Raw genomic sequence first — 20,388 nt, 5'->3', positions numbered from 1 at the left:
TCCTTGCTCATCCTTTGGCAAAGAGCCCATGATTGGAATGGCTTTTGTATATTTTACATTGCCACACTATGGGAAATGCCATGTTGCTGTTTGAAGGACAATTTACATTGTTTCTTGTTCCATTGATTAGCTTGGAAATCTGCTAAGTGGGCTTGCTTTGTAAAGTTTCTTTGAGTTACAGTGTGATGTTAAATTGAACTAAATGCTGTGTCCAGTGATGGGCTGAAATGGTGCACTGAACTAATTAAGCTAATTATGCCTAATCCCTTCTTCCTGCAAGCAGTCCATATTTCTCCATCATCTGCATATGGAATATGCCACAAGTTCCTTCACTTTCCCTCGACAACCTCAGATTCACTTTGACCAATTCCAACTCCACCTTCTCCTCTTGGTTGCTCTACCTCCACCTCAGGAGACAATGAGCATGAACACTGCCTCAGTATTTATTCATTTCTTTTTGCACTACTTTTTTTTTTAATACATACAGACCAAGGAGGAGAAAACCAGAGGTCCACGAGCCAGTCCTCTTCGGAGGGTCAGTAGCTTTAAATTCCTTGGTGTTATTTCAAAAGACTTGTCCTAGGCCCAGCAATTAAGAGAACACAGCAATGCCTCTACTTCCTTAGAAGTTTGCGAAGATTCTGCATGACATCTAAAACTTTGCAGATTTCTATAGTTGTCTGGAGGTGGAAAGATGAGAGAACCCTGGATATCCAGTGAGGTAATGCAAGAGGTTATACAAGAAGAAAAAGGAAAAGGAAAAGACTTCAGAAGTCAGGTCAAACGAAACACAGGAGGATTATAAAGAAGCCAGAAAAGAACTAAAGAAGGGAATTGGAAAAGCCAGGAGGGGCCATGAAAAGTCCTTGGTAAGTAGTGAATCCCAAGGCATTTTATATGTACATCAAGAGGAAAAGGATAACCGGGGAGAGGGTAGGACCATTCAAGGAAAAGGGGGAAAGAACACTTGCTTGGATGCAAAGCATGTGAGTGAGGTACTTAGTGAGTGCTTTGCTTCAGTATTTACCAAGGAAAAGGATATGGAGAACAGGAGATAAGTGCTGAGTGTATAAATATGTCAGGGCTTTTACAGGTCAAGGAGGAGGAAGTGTTGGGCCTTCTAAGGAGTATTAAGGTGGATAAGTCCACAGGGCCTGATGGGATTTACCCCAAGTTATTGAAGGAGGCAAGAGACGAGACACAAGATTGCTGGGCCCTTGACCAGTATCTTTGTGCCCTCTCTAGCCACTGGAGGACTAGCATGTGGCTAATGTTGCGCCTCTTTTTACGAAGGGAACAAGAGAAAACCCTGGGAACTATAGACCAGTGAATCTCACGTCAATTGTAGGGAAATTGCTGGAGAAAGTCAGGAGATTATGTTGCAACTCTATAAAAACTGTTTTGGCCACATTTGGAGGACTGCGTACAGTTCTGTTCATCCCACTATAGGAAGGATGTTTGGGCTTTGGAGAGGGTGCAGAAGAGGTTTACCACGATGCTTCCTGGTTTAGAAGCAGCACAAGAGGCTGGATAAACTTGTATTGTTTGTCTGGAGAGTTGGATGCTGAGGGAAGATCTGATAGAGGCTTACAATATTATGAGAGGCCTAGATAGAGTGGACAGAGAGAAGCTGTTTCCCAGGGTTGAAATCTCTTACAGCAGAAGGCATGCATTGAAGGTGAGAGGGGTAGGTTCAAGAGGGTTGTGAGGGGTAGATTTTTTTTAAAAAACTGACAAGGGTCATGGAATCCTGGAATGCACTGCCTGGTATGGTGATAAAGGCAAATACATTCAAGGCTTTAAGAGATGTTTGAATAGGCACACAGCCCATCCTCTCTCTCAGGAAAATGTTTAAGACACCATCTTCACTTGGAAATCCATTCCTGTCACTAGGTCTTAATCCTGGAGCACCTTCATGGGGACTGCAAGATGGCAGGCACCTCCCCACCATAGGGAGGCCTTATAGTACTCATAGTTCATACTTCATTGATCCCAGGGGAAACTGGTTTTCGTTACAGTTGCACCATAAATAATAAATAGTAATAGAACCATAATAGTCAAACAGTGATATGTAAATTATGCCAGTAAATTATGAAATAAGAATCCACGTCACGTGCAATTTTATTTTTCCACCCGAGATGGCAGTGGCGAGACAGTGACATTTTGCATGCAGCTAACAAAACTACTAGCTATTCTACTAAATACCCTTTCCTGACTACAATCACTGCAATCCACAATTTCCATTTGGGAGTTGTGAAATGCGGTACACAGTGCTGAAGGGAATTTCCGGGAGAATTGACGTGGCAGGGCCCGAAAGCAAAAACAAACGATGTTTAGCCATTTTAAGGGCCAAGCCAGATTAAAGAGATTAAGGCATCGAGGCTGAGGGTGAAGGACGAACCGGTGTTCGGCTCACTGCTCTGTGGGGCTTTACTTGACTCAGCACTGAACTGGCTCCATGGCTGTGGACGCACTTTCAGAGACTCTGCAATTCATGTTGTGTGTATTATTTGTTTGCTGTTTTAATTGTTTGCACGACTTGTTCTTTTTCTCGCCCACACATTGGATCTTTGATGCCCTTTGTTGTGTGGGGTTTTTTTGTGAATTCTACTGTGTTTCTTCATTTTGTGGTTGCCTGCAAGAAGATGAATCTCAAGGTTGTATATAGTATACATACTTTGATAATAAATGCACTTTGATGTGAGCCCACTTCACCTGTCCTTGCTAAAAGCTTCCCCTTCTGTGCATAGCCAGATGTTGTTACCACTGTCCCACAGCTCCTTCTACTGGAAGCATTGGAATAGACAGGAACCAGACTTCAATCAAACTCCCACTGATTGAATATAGTCACCACTAGAACAACAATTAATCCTCAACTCCACAGCGAACATAAACTTTCTTGACCCTTCAACTGTTACTAAATTACCTGTTCCTAAAACACTGAGTGTGCATCTTCAGGGAGGAGGTACAGGAGCCTGGAGGCACGACGTTTTAGGAATAGCTTCTTCCCCTCCACCATCAGAACTCACACACTACCTCACTACTTTGCTCTATTTAAATTATTTATCTGTACATTCCTTATTGCAATCTATAGTAATTTTTAAAACAACACATTTTTCAACACAAGTCTGTGATAATAAACCTGATTCTGCAAGTGCTGGATGAAATAAAGGGGAGAAAGCCACTGGCCCCAGCAAAGACACTGCTCCCATTCTCCTGAATGCCATCTCTCACAAAGTGCTAAAACAATGAGTCATAGCTTCAAGCAACACACATCACACTTGAAATGCTGGAGGAACTCAGCAGGCCAGGCAGCATCTATGGGGGAAAGAAAATACAGTTGATATTTCGGGCAGAGTTCCTTTGGCAGTCCTCCCCCCACTCCCCCCCCCCCATAGATGCTGCCTGGCCTACTGAGTTCCTTCAGCATTTTGTCTGTGTTGCTTGGATTTCCAGCATCTGCAGATGTTCCCTTCTTAGTAATTCAAGGCTTCAGATTGACACTGCTACCAAGCTGGCTTAATTTCTGTCTCTGTAACATCACCCACCTCAACCTGCATACTGTGAAAAAATGTTACCTCTAGATTTGATTCATCTATCTCAGCTCGGCCACCCGCTCTTTTTCTTTCCATAAACCTAGTTACTATTTTACATCGTATTTCCTGCATGAACTGCACTCTCTGCTTTTTATTGCTTTCCCTTGTACCACCTCAATGCACTGTTGTAATTAAAAGATCTGTAGGGATGGCATACAAATTTTTCACTGTACCTCATTAAATGTCACAACAATAAAACAATTTGCCATCCTATTCAATCATTTTCACCAGCCCAAACTTGTGGACACGTGGAGTCGGGTCCAGAGACTGGTGATCTGATGTGAGAGCCTAAGATTCAGTGAAGAAGGCCTGTCCTGGAGTTGGAGGTCTATGTGTTTGTAACACCCTGGGAAAGATTTCACTGCTAACATAATGGTCTTTCTGTAGAGATCACAGGTGCTTTGGAAAAGAGTTGAGCTAATTTGCCTGTTTAATTATAATGAGCCCTCTTTTTTCCTTTCCTTTCTTTACTAACCCTTTAGTTAAGATTTATAAATATAATTCATCTTAATCGTATGCAGTGTGCTTTGTTATCTCTTGGTACTGAGTAGCAGGTTACACAGCATTCACACAAACTGGGGTCTGCGGTGGGAGAGCCACCCGAATCGCAAGGTTTGATGAGACCAGAACGAGTCTTCCCTAAACTTACACAGCCAAGGAAACCAGCGGGGTTTCATGTATGAGGGGTGGGGAGGGAAAGGAGCCTGTATTGCTCTGTTACTGTTGTTTGTGTTGTTCTGGACACTTTGGACATGCTACATTGGTGCTGAAATGTGTGGCGACACTTACGGGCTGCCCTCAGGATGTCTTTAGGTTGTGTTGGTTGTTAACACATTTCACTGCATGTTGTGATGTACATAAAACAGAATCAGAATCACTGGCACGTGACGTGAAATGTGTTAACTTAGCAGCAGCAGTTCAATGCAATACATAATCTAGCAGAGAGACAAACCAAAAATAATAATAAAAAACATAATAAACAAGTCAATTACACTTATTGAATGGATTTTTTAAAAATATGCAAAAACAGAAATACTGTATAATTTTAAAAAGTGAGGTAGTGTCCAAAGCTTCAATGCCCATTTAGGAATCAGATGGCAGAGGGGAAGAAGCTGTTCCTGCATCACTGAGTGTGCACCTTCAGGCTTCTGTATCTCCTACCTGATGGTAAACAGTGAGAAAAGGGCATGCCCTGGGTGCTGGACGTCCTTAATAATGGATGCTGCCTTTCTGAGACACTGCGCGCTGAAGATGTCCTGGGTACTTCGTAGTCTAGTACCCAAGATGGAGCTGACTAGATTTACAACCTTCTGCAGCTTCTTTTGGTCCTGTGCAGTAGCTCCTTCATACCAGACAGTGATGCAGCCTGTCAGAATGCTCTCCATGCTACACTTATAGAAGTTTTTGAGAGTACTTGATGACATGCCAAATCTCTTCAAACTCCTAATAAAGTATAGCCGCTGTCTTGCCTTTTTTTTTAAATAAATGACTACACCAATATGTTTGGACCAGGTTACATCCTCAGAGATCTTGACACCAAGGAACTTGAAGGTGCTCACTCTATTATAGCACATGATCTTTGTGTCAACCATGTGATAAATCCTTTCCCAACTAATTCCACAGTATCTGCATTCCTCCAAAACTCAAGTTCCCCCAAGCTCTCTGATTCCACCATCAGTCATGCCTTCTGAAATAATGAGTATGAATGGGGTGAAAACAGCATCTTGCTGCTCTACATTGTTCACAGGGCGGCAATGGCCAACACCAGAGATCATCTGTTTAACGTGGGTGGTGGAAAGTTTCTTTTTAAAACATAGACTGGTGGGTACATGGAACACACTGCCAGAGGTGGTGATAAAATGGTGGAGCAGACTCGATGGGCTGAATGGTCTAACTGCTAGTACCTCATACACTTAATGATAGCAGAGACAGAAACATTAAGGACATTAACAGACTGAGATGGGCAGGTGGATGAAAGAAAAATGTAAGGTTATGGACTGTTTAAGAGGAAAGCATTAGATTGATTATGGAGGAAGTTTACATAGGTTGGTACAGCTTTGTACTGTTCCATGTTTGAATTTACCAATATAATTATCCGGGCATGAAACAATGGGACTCCACCCCCACTCTTCATTTAAGTCACTCTTCAAGCTAATGTGCCGAAGGTTTTAGTTGACTCTAAACCGACTAATGTGGACTTTTTTTTCTGGTTAAAGTTATTTACAAACACAGAGGCTGTTATCACTCCTTCCCTGTACTTTTTCCTCAATATTTAAAGAATTTGTTGCTAAAAGTTACATTGAATTTGCTTCCATCAGCTTTCTAAATCATGCCTTACACAACATAACTATTTACTCTCCAATGACATTCCTGACCACGTCATTTTCTGCCAATAACAGTGAGTCATGGTAGTGTTGTGGTTAGCTGACACTATTACAGCTCGGGGTCTCAGAGTTTGGAGTTCAATTCCAACGTCATATGTAAGGAGTCTGTATGTTCTTCTCGTGACCACGTGCGTTTCCTCCAGGTGCTCTGGTTTCCTCCAACAGTCCAAAGATGTACTGATTAGTAGGTTAATTTGTCATTGTAAATTGTCCTGTGATTCGGCTAGGGTTAAACAGGTGGTTTGTTGGGCAGAGCAGCACAAACGGTCAACCTCTGCCTTAAATATACATCAGCAAGTTAGACCATAAGTGTCAAGTGGAGGATAGCTGCTCATGGATAAAATCAACAGTGAATTTAGCGGTCAACAGAAACCAACTGGAAACAATCAGTTGTCTCATGTCTAAAGTGAGACACCTTGCAGATCACGGGACTGATATAGGAACAGGGTCCAGGAAGACAGGGAAAAGATGACCTTCTCACCTTAGCTGAGAACTTGCTTGAAGATACTGTGAACAGAAAAGACAGACATGATAAAACTCTGATGAGACACACACAGTCCGAGCTAATAAACCTGGCTCAGACAGTATGAACAAATATTCCATTCACTTTGGACTGAGTGGAAAATGGGACTTCATTGTATTGATCAGTGTGAATAGTGTCAATTTCTCACAACAGTTATCAGTAAAACACAAAACAGTTTCATGTCTGGCAAATTTCTGATTAGTTCATGAACACTACCTCTTTTGCACACTCTTATTGTGACTTATAGCTATTTTTTTTTATGTATTGCACTGTACTGTTGCCACAAAATAACAAATTTCAAGATAGTGGTGCTATAAAGTTCGTAAACCCTATAGAACTTTCTCTATTTTTGCGTAAATGACATACAATGTGATCAGATCTTCACCCAAGTCCTAAAACTAGATAAAGAGAACCCAATTAAATAAATGAAACATTTAACTTGCTCATTTATTTATTTATTGAGAAAAATGACCTAATATTACATGTATTTGTTGCAAAAAAAAGTATGTGACCCTCTGGGGGAATGACTTCTACAAAAGCAATTTGGAGTCAGGTGTTCCGATCAATCAGATGAGACTGGAGGTGTGGTTTGCAAAGGTGCCCTTGCCATATAAAAAAGACACAAAGTCAGGTTACTGATAGAGCCTGCTCGTCTCAAGAAAGATCTGTTTACATGCACCATGCCTTGATCAAGACAATTTTCAGAAGACATTATAAGAATTGTAGAGATGCCCCAAGCTGGAAAAGGCTACAAAATCAGTTCTAAAGATCCGAGTGTTCACCAGAGTGTTCCTCTGTTGTCTACAAACAGAGGAAACTCAGTACTGTTGCTACTCTCCCTAGGAGTGGGCATCCTGTAAAGATCACACCAACAGCACAACGTACAATGCTGAAAGAGGTGAAAAAGAAACTAAGGGTAACAGCAAATGACCTCCAGAAATCTCTAGAGCTTGCTAAAGTCTCTGTGTCCACAGTAAGAAAAACACTGAACAAGAATGTTGTTCATGGAAGGACACCACAGAGAAAACCACTGTTCTCCAAAAAAACAACAAGAACGCACATTGCTACACACCTCAAGTTTGCAAAAGACCACCTGTTCCACAATGCTTCTGGGACAATGTTCTGTGCACAGACAAGACAAAAGTTGTAAATGCACCATCGTATATTTGGAGGAAAAAGGGCACTGCGCACCAACCCCAAAACCTCATCTCAACTGTGAAGCACGGTGGAAGGAGCATCATGGTTTGGGGCTGCTTTGCTGCCTCAGGGCCTGGACAACTTGCAATCAGGGAACAATGAATCCAAAATTGCATCAAGACATTTTACCGAAGAATGTCAGGCTACCAGTCTGTCACCTGGAGCCTAACATAATTTAGATAATGCAACAAGACAATGATCTGAAAGACAAGAGTAAATCAACAACAGAATGGCTTTACCAGAAGAAAATTTGTGTTTTGGGATGGCTGAGTCAAGGTCCTGACCTTAATCCTATAGAAATGTTGTGGAAGAACCTGAAGCAAGCAGTTCATGCAAAGAAGCACACCAATCTCCCAGAGTTAAAGCAGTTTTGTGAGGAAGAATGGCCTAAAGTTCCTCTAAACCGACATGCAGGACTAATCAACAGTTAACGGAAATGTTTGGTTGAAATTATTGGTGTACAAGGGAGTCACAATGTTACTGAAAGCAAAAGTTGACAATTTTTCCAACAAATACATGTAATATCATGTTAAAAACATGCAGTGCAACGCCATGACAGGGCCTGGGTTCGTGGGTGACAGTGTAACACCATGACAGGGTCCGGGTTCGTGGGTGACACAGTCACAGTGTAACACCATGACAGGGCCCGGGTTCGTGGGTGACACAGTCACAGTGTAACACCATGACAGGGCCCGGGTTCGTGGGTGACACAGTCACAGTGTAACACCATGACAGGGCCCGGGTTCGTGGGTGACACAGTCACAGTGTAACACCATGACAGGGCCCGGGTTCGTGGGTGACAGTCACAGTGTAACACCATGACAGGGCCCGGGTTCGTGGGTGACAGTGTAACACCATGACAGGGCCCGGGTTCGTGGGTGACACAGTCACAGTGTAACACCATGACAGGGTCCAGGTTCGTGGGTGACACAGTCACAGTGTAACACCATGACAGGGCCCAGGTTCGTGGGTGACACAGTCACAGTGTAACACCATGACAGGGCCCGTGTTCGTGGGTGACAGTCACAGTGTAACACCATGACAGGGCCCGGGTTCGTGAGTGACAGTCACAGTGTAACACCATGACAGGGCCCGGGTTCGTGGGTGACACAGTCACAGTGTAACACCATGACATGGCCCGGGTTCGTGGGTGACAGTCACAGTGTAACACCATGACAGGGCCCGGGTTCGTGGGTGACAGTGTAACACCATGACAGGGCCCGGGTTCGTGGGTGACACAGTCACAGTGTAACACCATGACAGGGCCCGGGTTCGTGAGTGACAGTCACAGTGTAACACCATGACAGGGCCCGGGTTCGTGGGTGACACAGTCACAATGTAACACCATGACAAGGCCCGGGTTCGTGGGTGACAGTCAGTGTAACACCAGGACAGGGTCCGGGTTCGTGGGTGACACAGTCACAGTGTAACACCATGACAAGGCCCGGGTTCGTGGGTGACAGTCACAGTGTAACACCATGACAGGGCCCGGGTTCGTGGGTGACAGTGTAACACCATGACAGGGCCCGGGTTCGTGGGTGACACAGTCACAGTGTAACACCATGACAGGGCCCAGGTTCGTGGGTGACACAGTCACAGTGTAACACCATGACAGGGCCCGGGTTCGTGGGTGACACAGTCACAGTGTAACACCATGACAGGGCCCGGGTTCGTGAGTGACAGTCACAGTGTAACACCATGACAGGGCCCGGGTTCGTGGGTGACACAGTCACAGTGTAACACCATGACAGGGCCCGGGTTCGTGAGTGACAGTCACAGTGTAACACCATGACAGGGCCCGGGTTCGTGGGTGACACAGTCACAATGTAACACCATGAGAAGGCCCGGGTTCGTGGGTGACAGTCAGTGTAACACCAGGACAGGGTCCGGGTTCGTGGGTGACACAGTCACAGTGTAACACCATGACAAGGCCCGGGTTCGTGGGTGACAGTCACAGTGTAACACCATGACAGGGCCCGGGTTCGTGGGTGACAGTGTAACACCATGACAGGGCCCGGGTTCGTGGGTGACACAGTCACAGTGTAACACCATGACAGGGCCCGGGTTCGTGGGTGACACAGTCACAGTGTAACACCATGACAGGGCCCGGGTTCGTGGGTGACACAGTCACAGTGTAACACCATGACAGGGCCCGGGTTCGTGGGTCACACAGTCACAATGTAACACCATGACAAGGCCCGGGTTCGTGGGTGACAGTCACAGTGTAACACCATGACAGGGCCCGGGTTCGTGAGTGACAGTCACAGTGTAACACCATGACAGGGCCCAGGTTCGTGGGTGACACAGTCACAATGTAACACCATGACAAGGCCCAGGTTCGTGGGTGACAGTCACAGTGTAACACCATGACAGGGCCCGGGTTCGTGGGTGACACAGTCACAGTGTAACACCATGACAGGGCCCGGGTTCGTGGGTGACACAGTCACAGTGTAACACCATGACAGGGCCCGGGTTCGTGGGTGACAGTCACAGTGTAACACCATGACAGGGCCCGGGTTCGTGGGTGACACAGTCACAGTGTAACACCATGACAAGACCCGGGTTCGTGGGTGACACAGTCACAGTGCAACACCATGACAGGGCCCGGGTTCGTGGGTGACAGTCACAGTGTAACACCATGACAGGGCCCGGGTTCGTGGGTGACAGTCACAGTGTAACACCATGACAAGACCCGGGTTCGTGGGTGACACAGTCACAGTGTAACACCATGACAAGGCCCGGGTTCGTGGGTGACAGTCACAGTGTAACACCATGACAGGGCCCGGGTTCGTGGGTGACAGTGTAACACCATGACAGGGCCTGGGTTCGTGGGTGACACAGTCACAGTGTAACACCATGACAGGGCCCGGGTTCGTGGGTGACACAGTCACAGTGTAACACCATGACAGGGCCCAGGTTCGTGGGTGACACAGTCACAGTGTAACACCATGACAGGGCCCGGGTTCGTGGGTGACACAGTCACAGTGTAACACCATGACAGGGCCCGGGTTCGTGGGTGACACAGTCACAGTGTAACACCATGACAGGGCCCGGGTTCGTGGGTGACAGTCACAGTGTAACACCATGACAGGGCCCGGGTTCGTGAGTGACAGTCACAGTGTAACACCATGACAGGGCCCAGGTTCGTGGGTGACACAGTCACAATGTAACACCATGACAAGGCCCGGGTTCGTGGGTGACAGTCACAGTGTAACACCATGACAGGGCCCGGGTTCGTGGGTGACACAGTCACAGTGTAACACCATGACAAGGCCCGGGTTTGTGGGTGACAGTCACAGTGTAACACCATGACAAGACCTGGGTTCGTGGGTGACAGTCACAGTGTAACACCATGACAAGGCCCGGATTCGTGGGTGACACAGTCACAGTGTAACACCATGACAAGGCCCGGGTTCGTGGGTGACACAGTCACAGTGTAACACCATGACAAGGCCCGGGTTCGTGGGTGACATTGACATCGTAGTACTATAGCAACCCAGCTTCGTTTCTGCCACTGTCTGTAAGGAATTTGTACATTCTCACATTGGTTCCCTCCCACATTTCTAAGATACATGAATCGGTCACAAAAGTGTAATTGCACTCACTGAGCCAGGAGGCCTAATCACCATACTCTAAATTTAAAAAATACATGCATTTCAGATAAACTCTAAACTACTACGTGTCAATGAGAGCATCAGCAGGGTCTGCAGTGCAGCACTCCCACGTGGAGAAGATCCCGAGTGTGTTATCATTTCTGCTGTAGCATGAACCCTTACCTTGAAATATGATTTTAGTTCTGTCCAGCGGTGCCACTGTTGTCTTTGCCACAGCCCCAGCAATCGCCCCAGAGACGAGAGAATTGATAATCTCGTGCTTTCCTCTCACTTCCTGATACAGTGAACAGAAAGACACCTCAGAAGCCCAACGGATGCTGCATATTTTGAGCAACACACAAAATGCTGGAGGAACTCAGCAGGTCAGGCAGCATCTATGGAAGAGTGTGAACAACAATATTCCAGGCAGAGACCCTTTATCAGAGGTCTTCCATAGATGCTGCCTGACCTACTGAGTTCCTCAAGCATTTTGTGTATTGCACAAAGGCACTTCAATATTCTTGTAATAACACTGTGCAGAAGATGGAAATGGCTACCATTTCTGAAGAAAAATTTGCCAAGAATAATCATGAGCATAAGACCATGATCGTCTACGTTATACAACACAGCACATGATGATGATGACGATGACTACAACAATTCTAAAGAACTGCTGCTGTAAAACAACAGAATCAGAATTATCACCGGCATGCGACCTGACATTTGTTAACTTAGCAGTTCAATGCAATAAATAATAAAGAGAAAAAAAATTTTAAAAATAAGTAAATCAATTACAGTATATGTATATTGAATAGATAAAACCATGCAAAAAACAAATACTGTATATTAAAGTAGTGAGGTAGTGTCCAAGGGTTCAATGTCCATTTAGGAATCAGATGGCAGAGGAGAAGTAACTGTTCCTGAATCGCTGACTGTGTGCCTTCAGGCTTCTGTACCTCCTACCTAATGGTAACAGTGAGAAAAGGGCATGCCCTGGGTGCTGGTGGTCCTTAATAATGGACACTACCTTTCTGAGACACCGCTCCCTAAAGACGTCCTGGGTACTTTGTAGGCTAGTACCCAAGATGGAGCTGACTAGATTTACAACCTCTGCAGTTTCTTTCAGTCCTGTGCAGTAGCAAACCACCGCCCCCCCATACCAGACAGTGATGCACCCCGTCAGAATGCTCTCCATGGTACAACTATAGAAGTTTTTGAGTGTATTTGTTGACATGCCAAATCTCTTCAAACTCCTTATAAAGTATAGCCGCTGTCTTGCCTTCTTTATAACTACATCAATATGTCGGGACCAGGTCAGATCCTCAGAGATCTTGACACCCAGGAACTTGAAACTGCTCACTCTCTCCACTTCTGATCCTTCTGTGAAGATTGGTATGTGTTCCTTTGTCTTACTCTTCCTGAAGTCCACAATCAGCTGTTTCGTCTTACCGACGTTGTGTGCCAGGTTGTTGCTGCGGCACCATTCACTAGTTGGCATATCTCACTCCTGTACGCCCTCTCGTCACCACCTGAGATTCTAACAACAATGGTTGTATTGTCAGCAAATTTACAGATGGTATTTGAGCTATGCCTAGCCACATGGTCATGTGTATAGAGAGAGTAGAGCAGTGGGCTAAACACACACCCCTGAGGTGCACCAGTGTAGATCGTCAGTGGGAGGATATATCATCACCAATCCGCACAGATTGTGGTCTTCCAGTTTGGAAGCAGAGGATCCAATTGCAGACGGAACTACAGATGCCCAGGTTCTGCAACTTCTTAATCAGGATTATGGGAATGATGGTATTAAATGCTGAGCTACAGTTGATGAAAGGCATCCTGACGTAGGGGTTTGTGTTGTCCATGTGGTCTGAAGACGTGTAGAGAGCCATTGAGATTGCGTCTTGTCATTGACCTATTGTGGCGATAGGCAAATTTCAATGGGTCCAGGTCCTTGCTGAGGCAGGAGTTCAGTCCGTTATGACCAACCTCTCAATGCATTTCATCACTGTCGATGTGAGTGCTACCGGGTGATAGTCATTAAGGCAGCCCACATTATTCTTCTTAGGCACTGGTATAATTGTTGCCTTTTTGAAGCAAGTGGGAACTCCCACCTTTAGCAGTGAGAGGTTGAAAATGTCCTTGAGTACTCCCGCTAATTGGGTGGCACAAGTTTTCAGAGCCTTACCGGATATTCCATCAGGACCTTCCGCCTTGCGAGAGTTCACTCTCTTTAAAGATAGGCTAACACCTGCCTCTGAGACGGAGATCACAGGGTCATCAGGTGCAGCAGGGATCTTCACAGCTGTAGTTGTGTTCACCCTTTCAAAGCGTGCGTAGAAGGCGTTGAGTTCATCTGGTAGTGAAGTATCGCTGCTATTCATGCTATTAGGTTTCGTTTTGTCGGAAGCAGTGTCTTGCTGACCCTGCCAGAGTTGCTGTGCATCCAATGTTGCCTCCAAACTCGTTCAAAATTGTCTCCTCGCCGTTGAAATAGCCCTCCACAAATCATACCTGTTTTTCTGTTACAGGTCTGGGTCGCCAGACTTGAATGCCACAGATCTAGCCATCAGCAGATGGCATACTTCCTGGTTCATCCACAGCTTTTCACAAATGGCAGCAATATGGAAGTGTAAGGGCAAGTGCTACACATGCCCGTACACTTCCTCCTTCACCACCTTCCCCCACCTGAGTCGGCTGGGGTAATTTACTGCGTCTGGTGCTCCCGGTGCGGCCTTCTATATATTGGCGAGTCACCTACCACCCCACCAGCCTCCGGGTCCAACAGATTATTCTCCGTAACTTCCGCCATCTCCAACGGGATCCTGCCACCAAGCACATCTTTCCCTCCCTCCCCCTTCTGCTTTCCGCAGGGATCGCTCCCTACGTGACTCCCTTGTCCATTCGTCCTTCCCACCAATCTCCCTCCCGGCACTTATCCTTGTAAGCGGAACAAGTGCTACATATGCCCGTACACTTCCTCCCTCATTACCATTCAGGGCCCCAGACAGTCCTTCCAGGTGAGGCGACACTTCACCTGTGAGTCGGCTGGTGTGATATACTGCGTCCGGTGCTCCCGATGTGGCCTTCTATATATTGGCGAGACCCGACGCAGACTGGGAGACCGTTTCGCTGAACACCTACCAAAGAAAGCAGGATCTCCCAGTGGGCACTTGTCTATATGGAACACTGTCACAGGAAAGCAGCCACCATCACCAAGGACCCCATCATCCAGGCCATGATTTCTTCTTGCTGGTAGGATGTACTGGAGCCCCAAGACCTACACACCCGTTTCAGGAACAGGCTTTACCACTCAACTATCAGGCTTTTGAACCAGAGGGAATAACTTCACGTGCCCACAACCTATGGACTCAAACTTTTAAGGATTCTTCATCTCATGTCTTAATATTGATTGCTTTTTCTCCTCTGTATTTGCACACTGGTTGTTTGTCCGTCCTGTTGCGTGCAGTTTTCACTGATTCTATTGTGTTTATGAATGCCCACAAGAAAATGACAAATATGCACTTTGATAATACATTTACTTTGAACTTGCACCATATACTTTGTAGTTACATTTTCATATGTGGGAGCTTGCAGCCCTCTGAAGCAGAGTTAACACTCAGCAAAACCTTACAAAAAGAACTCGGAGGTTAAAAGATGAGTAATGAGAGAAAACTGTGATAAGTTCATATAGAATAGATGGCACTACCATTTACCAGAACTGAGGGACAAATGTACTGCCAGTTAGGAATCGAGGCAGAAATCACATTTTCAATGACAACAGGGACTTATAGAAAAAAGGATAAAAGCATATAGGAATATATCAGAAGTGTAAGATTACAACCAGCTAACAAGAGCAGAAAAAGGACAAATAGACTGGTTGTTTGGTTATTCTATGTGTGCAATTCTATGGACCAGATATCAAAGGATTTCGTGGTGCCCAGTCAACAAGAGGAAAATGCCATAGATAAGGAGCAAATAATAACTTATGCACTCTGCACAAACATCAAAACACAGGATTGAAGACTATTAGACAGCAAGTGCAAGAGCAACCAGAGTCCAAAATAAATTTATCAAAATGCATATACAGTTGCAAGAAAAAGTTTGTGAACCTTTTGCAATTACCTGACTTTCTGCATTAATTACTCATAAAATATGGTCTGATCTTCATCTAAGTCACAATAATAGACGAACACAATATGCCTAAACCAATAACGCAAATAATTTATACTTTTCATGTCTTTAAAAAACACATTGTTTCATGATCCACAGTCTAGGCTGGAAAAAGTATGTTATCCCTTGTATTTAGACATCTTTGCCATAGAGGGAGTACAAAGAAGGTTCACCAGATTGATTCCTGGGATGGCAGGTCTTTCATATGAAGAAAGACTGGATGAACTGGGCTTGTACTCGTTGGAATTTAGAAGATTGAGGGGGGATCTGATTGAAACGTATAAGATCCTAAAGGGATTGGACAGGCTAGATGCGGGAAGATTGTTCCCGATGTTGGGGAGGTCCAGAACGAGGGGTCACAGTTTGAGGATAGAGGGGAAGCCTTTTAGGACCGAGATTAGGAAAAACTTCTTCACACAGAGAGTGGTGAATCTGTGGAATTCTCTGCCACAGCAAACTGTTGAGGCCAGTTCATTGGCTATGTTTAAGAGGGAGTTAGATATGGCCCTTGTGGCTACAGGGGTCAGGGGGTATGGAGGGAAGGCTGGGTTCTGAGTTGGATGATCAGCCATGATCATAATAAATGGCGGTGCAGGCTCGAAGGGCCGAATGGCCTACTCCTGCACCTATTTTCTATGTTTCTATGTTTAATAACTGGTAGAACCTCCTTTAGCAGCAATAACCCACCACCAAATGTTTCCTGTAGCCACTAATCAGATTTGCACAATGCAATGAGGAATTTCAGACCATTCCTCTATATAAAATTGTTTCAGTTCATCAATATCTCAGAGACACCTTGCATGAACAGCCATCTTCAGATCATATCACAGCATCTCAATTGGGTTAAGATCTGGACTCTGGTCTTGGCCATTCCAAAGAACAAATTTTCTTCTTTTTAAACCATTCTTTAAGACCATTGTCTTGTTGCATTATCCAACTTCTATTAAGCTTCAGGTAACAGATTGCTACCCTGACATTCCCCTATAAAATGTCTTGATACAATTTTGAATCATTGGTGAGGCCAAATTCAGAGTATTGTGTACAGTTTTGGTCACCGAGTTATAGGAAAGATGTCAACAAAATGAGAGTACAGAGAAGATTTACTAGAATGTTACCTGGGTTTCATCACCTAAGTTACAGAGAAAGGCTGAACAAGTTGGGTCTTTATTCTTTGGAGCGTAGAAGGTTGAGGGGGGACTTGATAGAGGTATTTAAAATTATGAGGGGGATAGATAGAGTTGACGTGGATAGACTTTTTCCATTGAGTGGGGGAGATTCAAACAAGAGGACATGAGTTGAGAATTTAAGGGCAAAAGTTTAGGGATAACATGAGGGGGAACTTCTTTATTCAGAGTGGTAGCTATGTGGAACGAGCTTCCAGCAGAAGTGGCTGAGGCAGGTTCGACGTTGTCATTTAAAGTTAAATTGGATAGATATATGGACAGGAAAGGAATGGAGTGTTATGGGCTGAGTGCAGGTCGGTGGGATTAGGTGAGAGTAAGAGTTCGCCACGGACTAGAAGGGCCGAGATGACCAGTTTCCGTGCTGTAATTGTTATATGGTTATTGTTCCCTCAACGATTGTAAGCTCTGCAGGCCCTGAGGCAACAAAGCAGCCCCAAACCATGATGCTCCTTCCACCATGCTTCACAGTTGGGATGAGGTTTTGGTCTTAAGTGTGCTGTGCATTTTCTTCTCCAAACATAGCAGTGTGCATTTCTGCCAAAAAGTTCAACTTTTGTCTCATTTTTCCATAGAACATTGCCCCAGAAGCATTGTGGAAGATCCAGGTGGTCTTTTGCAAACTTCAGATGAGCAGCAATGTTTTTTTCTTGGAGAGCAGTTGTTTCCTCCGTGGTGCCCTTCCATGAAGACCATTCTTGTTCAGTGCTTTTCTTATATTAGACACATGAACAGAGACTTTAGCAAGTTCTAGAGATTTCTGCAGGTCTTTTACTGTTTCCCTTGGGTTCTTTTTCACCTCCTTCAGCAATGTACTTTGTGCTTTTGGTAAGGAGCACAGCAGCAGTATTGAATTTCCTTCGTTTGTAGACAATTTCTCTTACTGTGGACTGATGAACACTCAAGTCTTTAGAAATACTTTTGTAACCTTTTCCAGCTTCATGCATCTCTACAATTCTTTTTCTAAGGTCCTATGAAAGTTGTTTTGATTGAAGCAAGATGCACATAAACAGATCTTTCTTGGGAAGAGCAGGCTCTGTCAGTAACCTGACAGTCTTTATAAAAAAAAAAATAGGGCAGGGCACCTCTACAACCCACACCTCCAATCTCATCTCATTGATTGTGTAATGCTTTGGTTAAGAACATGTTTTACTGTTTTCTACTGCTATGCTGTGGTATCTTTATTTTAGCAGTTTTTCTGCAAATACAGTTAAATGCAGTCCTTAGTTAAACCTCAGACTAGCGTTTTGGCTTCAGCCAAAGATAAGGAGCCATTTGCCCAACTTAGGAATGTTGGTCAGCCAGTCAGGTTTGTTTTGGTAATGTGTTGTTTCATTCTGTCCAGCAGGATGCAATGGAAAATTCAGTAGAGCTGGGCTGTGTCAGATTTTTAAAGGACAGTAGTTTGGTGTGGGGTCTTTTGCGAGTAGGTGCAGAGAAGAGCACAAGGAAAGACGATGGAGCATCCCACCAGCAGGGGAGACCCTTTTGCAAGGAGTACTTTATGCACCCGAATGGTTTCAAGGAGGATGTGCCAATGCTTCCGAGTTAGCCAGTTCGTTCGTGAACAACAGGAATTCTGCAGATGCTGGAAATTCAAGCAACACACATCAAAGTTGCTGGTGAACGCAGCAGGCCAAGCAGCATCTGTAGGAAGAGGTGCAGTCGACGTTTCAGGCCGAGACCCTTGGTCAGGACTAACTGAAGGAAGAGTGAGTAAGGGATTTGAAAGTTGGAGGGGGAGGGGGAGATCCAAAATGATAGAAGACAGGAGGGGGAGGGATAGAGCCGAGAGCTGGACAGGTGATAGGCAAAAGGGATATGAGAGGATCATGGGACAGGAGGTCCGGAAAGAAAGACGGGGGGGGGGGGGGGGGACCCAGAGGATGGGCAAGAGGTATATTCAGAGGGACAGAGGAAGAAAAAGGAGAGTGAAAGAAAGAATGTGTGCATAAAAATAAGTAACAGATGGGGTACGAGGGGGAGGTGGGGCCTTAGCAGAAGTTAGAGAAGTCGATGTTCATGCCATCAGGTTGGAGGCTACCCAGACGGAATACAAGGTGTGGTTCCTCCAACCTGAGTGTGGCTTCATCTTTACAGTAGAGGAGGCCGTGGATAGACATGTCAGAATGGGAATGGGATGTGGAATTAAAATGTGTGGCCACTGGGAGATCCTGCTTTCTCTGGCGGACAGAACGTAGATGTTCAGCAAAGCAGTCTCCCAGTCTGCGTCGGGTCTCGCCAATATATAAAAGGCCACATCGGGAGCACCGGACGCAGTATATCACCCCAGTCGACTCACAGGCGAGGTGATGCCTCACCTGGAAGGACTGTTTGGGGCCCTGAATGGTGGTAAGGGAGGAAGTGTAAGGGCATGTGTAGCACTTGTTCCGCTTACACGGATAAGTGCCAGGAGGGAGATCAGTGGGGAGGGATGGGGGGGATGAATGGACAAGGGAGTTGTGTAGGGAGCGATCCCTGCGGAATGCAGAGAGAGGGGGTAGGGAAAGATGTGCTTAGTGGTGGGATCCCGTTGGAGGTGGCGGAAGTTACGGAGAATAATATGTTGGACCCGGAGGCTGGTGGGGTGGTAGGTGAGGACCAGGGGAACCCTATTCCTAGTGGGGTGGCGGGAGGATGGAGTGAGAGCAGATGTACATGAAATGGGGGAGATGCGTTTAAGAGCAGAGTTGATAGTGGAGGAAGGGAATCCCCTTTCTTTAAAAAAGGAAGACATCTCCCTCGTCCTAGAATGAAAAGCCTCATCCTGAGAGCAGATGCGGCGGAGACGGAGGAATTGCGAGAAGGGGATGGCGTTTTTGCAAGAGACAGGGTGAGAAGAGGAATAGTCCAGATAGCTGTGAGAGTCAGTAGGCTTATAGTAGACATCAGTGGATAAGCTGTTTCCAGAGACAGAGACAGAAAGATCTAGAAAGGGGAGGGAGGTGTCAGAAATGGACCAGGTAAACTTGAGGGCAGGGTGAAAGTTGGAGGCAAAGTTAATAAAGTCAACGAGTTCTGCATGCGTGCAGGAAGCAGCGCCAATGCAGTCATCGATGTAGCGAAGGAAAAGTGGGGGACAGATACCAGAATAGGCACGGAACATAGATTGTTCCACAAACCCAACAAAAAGGCAGGCATAGCTAGGACCCATACGGGTGCCCATAGCTACACCTTTAGTTTGGAGGAAGTGGGAGGAGCCAAAGGAGAAATTATTAAGAGTAAGGGCTAATTCCGCTAGACGGAGCAGAGTGGTGGTAGAGGGGAACTGATTAGGTCTGGAATCCAAAAAGAAGCGTAGAGCTTTGAGACCTTCCTGATGGGGGATGGAAGTATATAAGGACTGGACATCCATGGTGAAAATAAAGCGGTGGGGGCCACGGAACTTAAACTCATCGAAAAGTTTAAGAGCGTGAGAAGTGTCACGAACATAGGTCGGAAGGGATTGAACAAGGGGTGATAAAACAGTGTCGAGGTATGCAGAAACGAGTTCGGTGGGGCAGGAGCAAGCTGAGACAATAGGTCGGCCAGGACAGGCAGGTTTGTGGATCTTGGGTAGGAGGTAGAAACGGGAAGTGCGGGGTGTGGGAACTATAAGGTTGGTGCTCCCGATGTGGCCTTTTATATATTGGCGAGACCCGATGCAGACTGGGAGACCACTTTGCTGAACATCTACGCTCTGTCCGCCAGAGAAAGCAGGATCTCCCAGTGGCCACACATTTTAATTCCACATCCCATTCC

At 45.7% G+C, this 20,388-nt stretch overlaps 1 protein-coding gene across 7 annotated transcripts in view; it reads right to left on the bottom strand.

Annotated features, from left to right (window-relative positions):
* Positions 1-20,388, bottom strand: part of slc25a42 (solute carrier family 25 member 42) — a 76,249-nt gene that overhangs the window by 18,385 nt on the left and 37,476 nt on the right. For 5 of the 7 annotated variants that reach the window (XM_063032566.1, XM_063032567.1, XM_063032565.1 and 2 more), the window contains 2 exons: positions 11,477-11,588; positions 6,462-6,487 (listed from right to left, as the gene is read on the bottom strand). The exons of the other annotated variants lie outside the window; for them this stretch is intronic. In XM_063032566.1, the coding sequence (XP_062888636.1) occupies positions 6,462-6,487; positions 11,477-11,588 (138 nt within the window). The remainder of the gene's footprint in view (positions 1-6,461; positions 6,488-11,476; positions 11,589-20,388) is intronic. 7 annotated transcript variants of the gene reach the window in all.

This window comes from Mobula hypostoma, chromosome 24 (assembly GCF_963921235.1).
Source record: "Mobula hypostoma chromosome 24, sMobHyp1.1, whole genome shotgun sequence".
Classification (NCBI taxonomy): domain Eukaryota; kingdom Metazoa; phylum Chordata; class Chondrichthyes; order Myliobatiformes; family Myliobatidae; genus Mobula; species Mobula hypostoma.
This window is presented reverse-complemented; position numbering and strand designations above follow the sequence as displayed.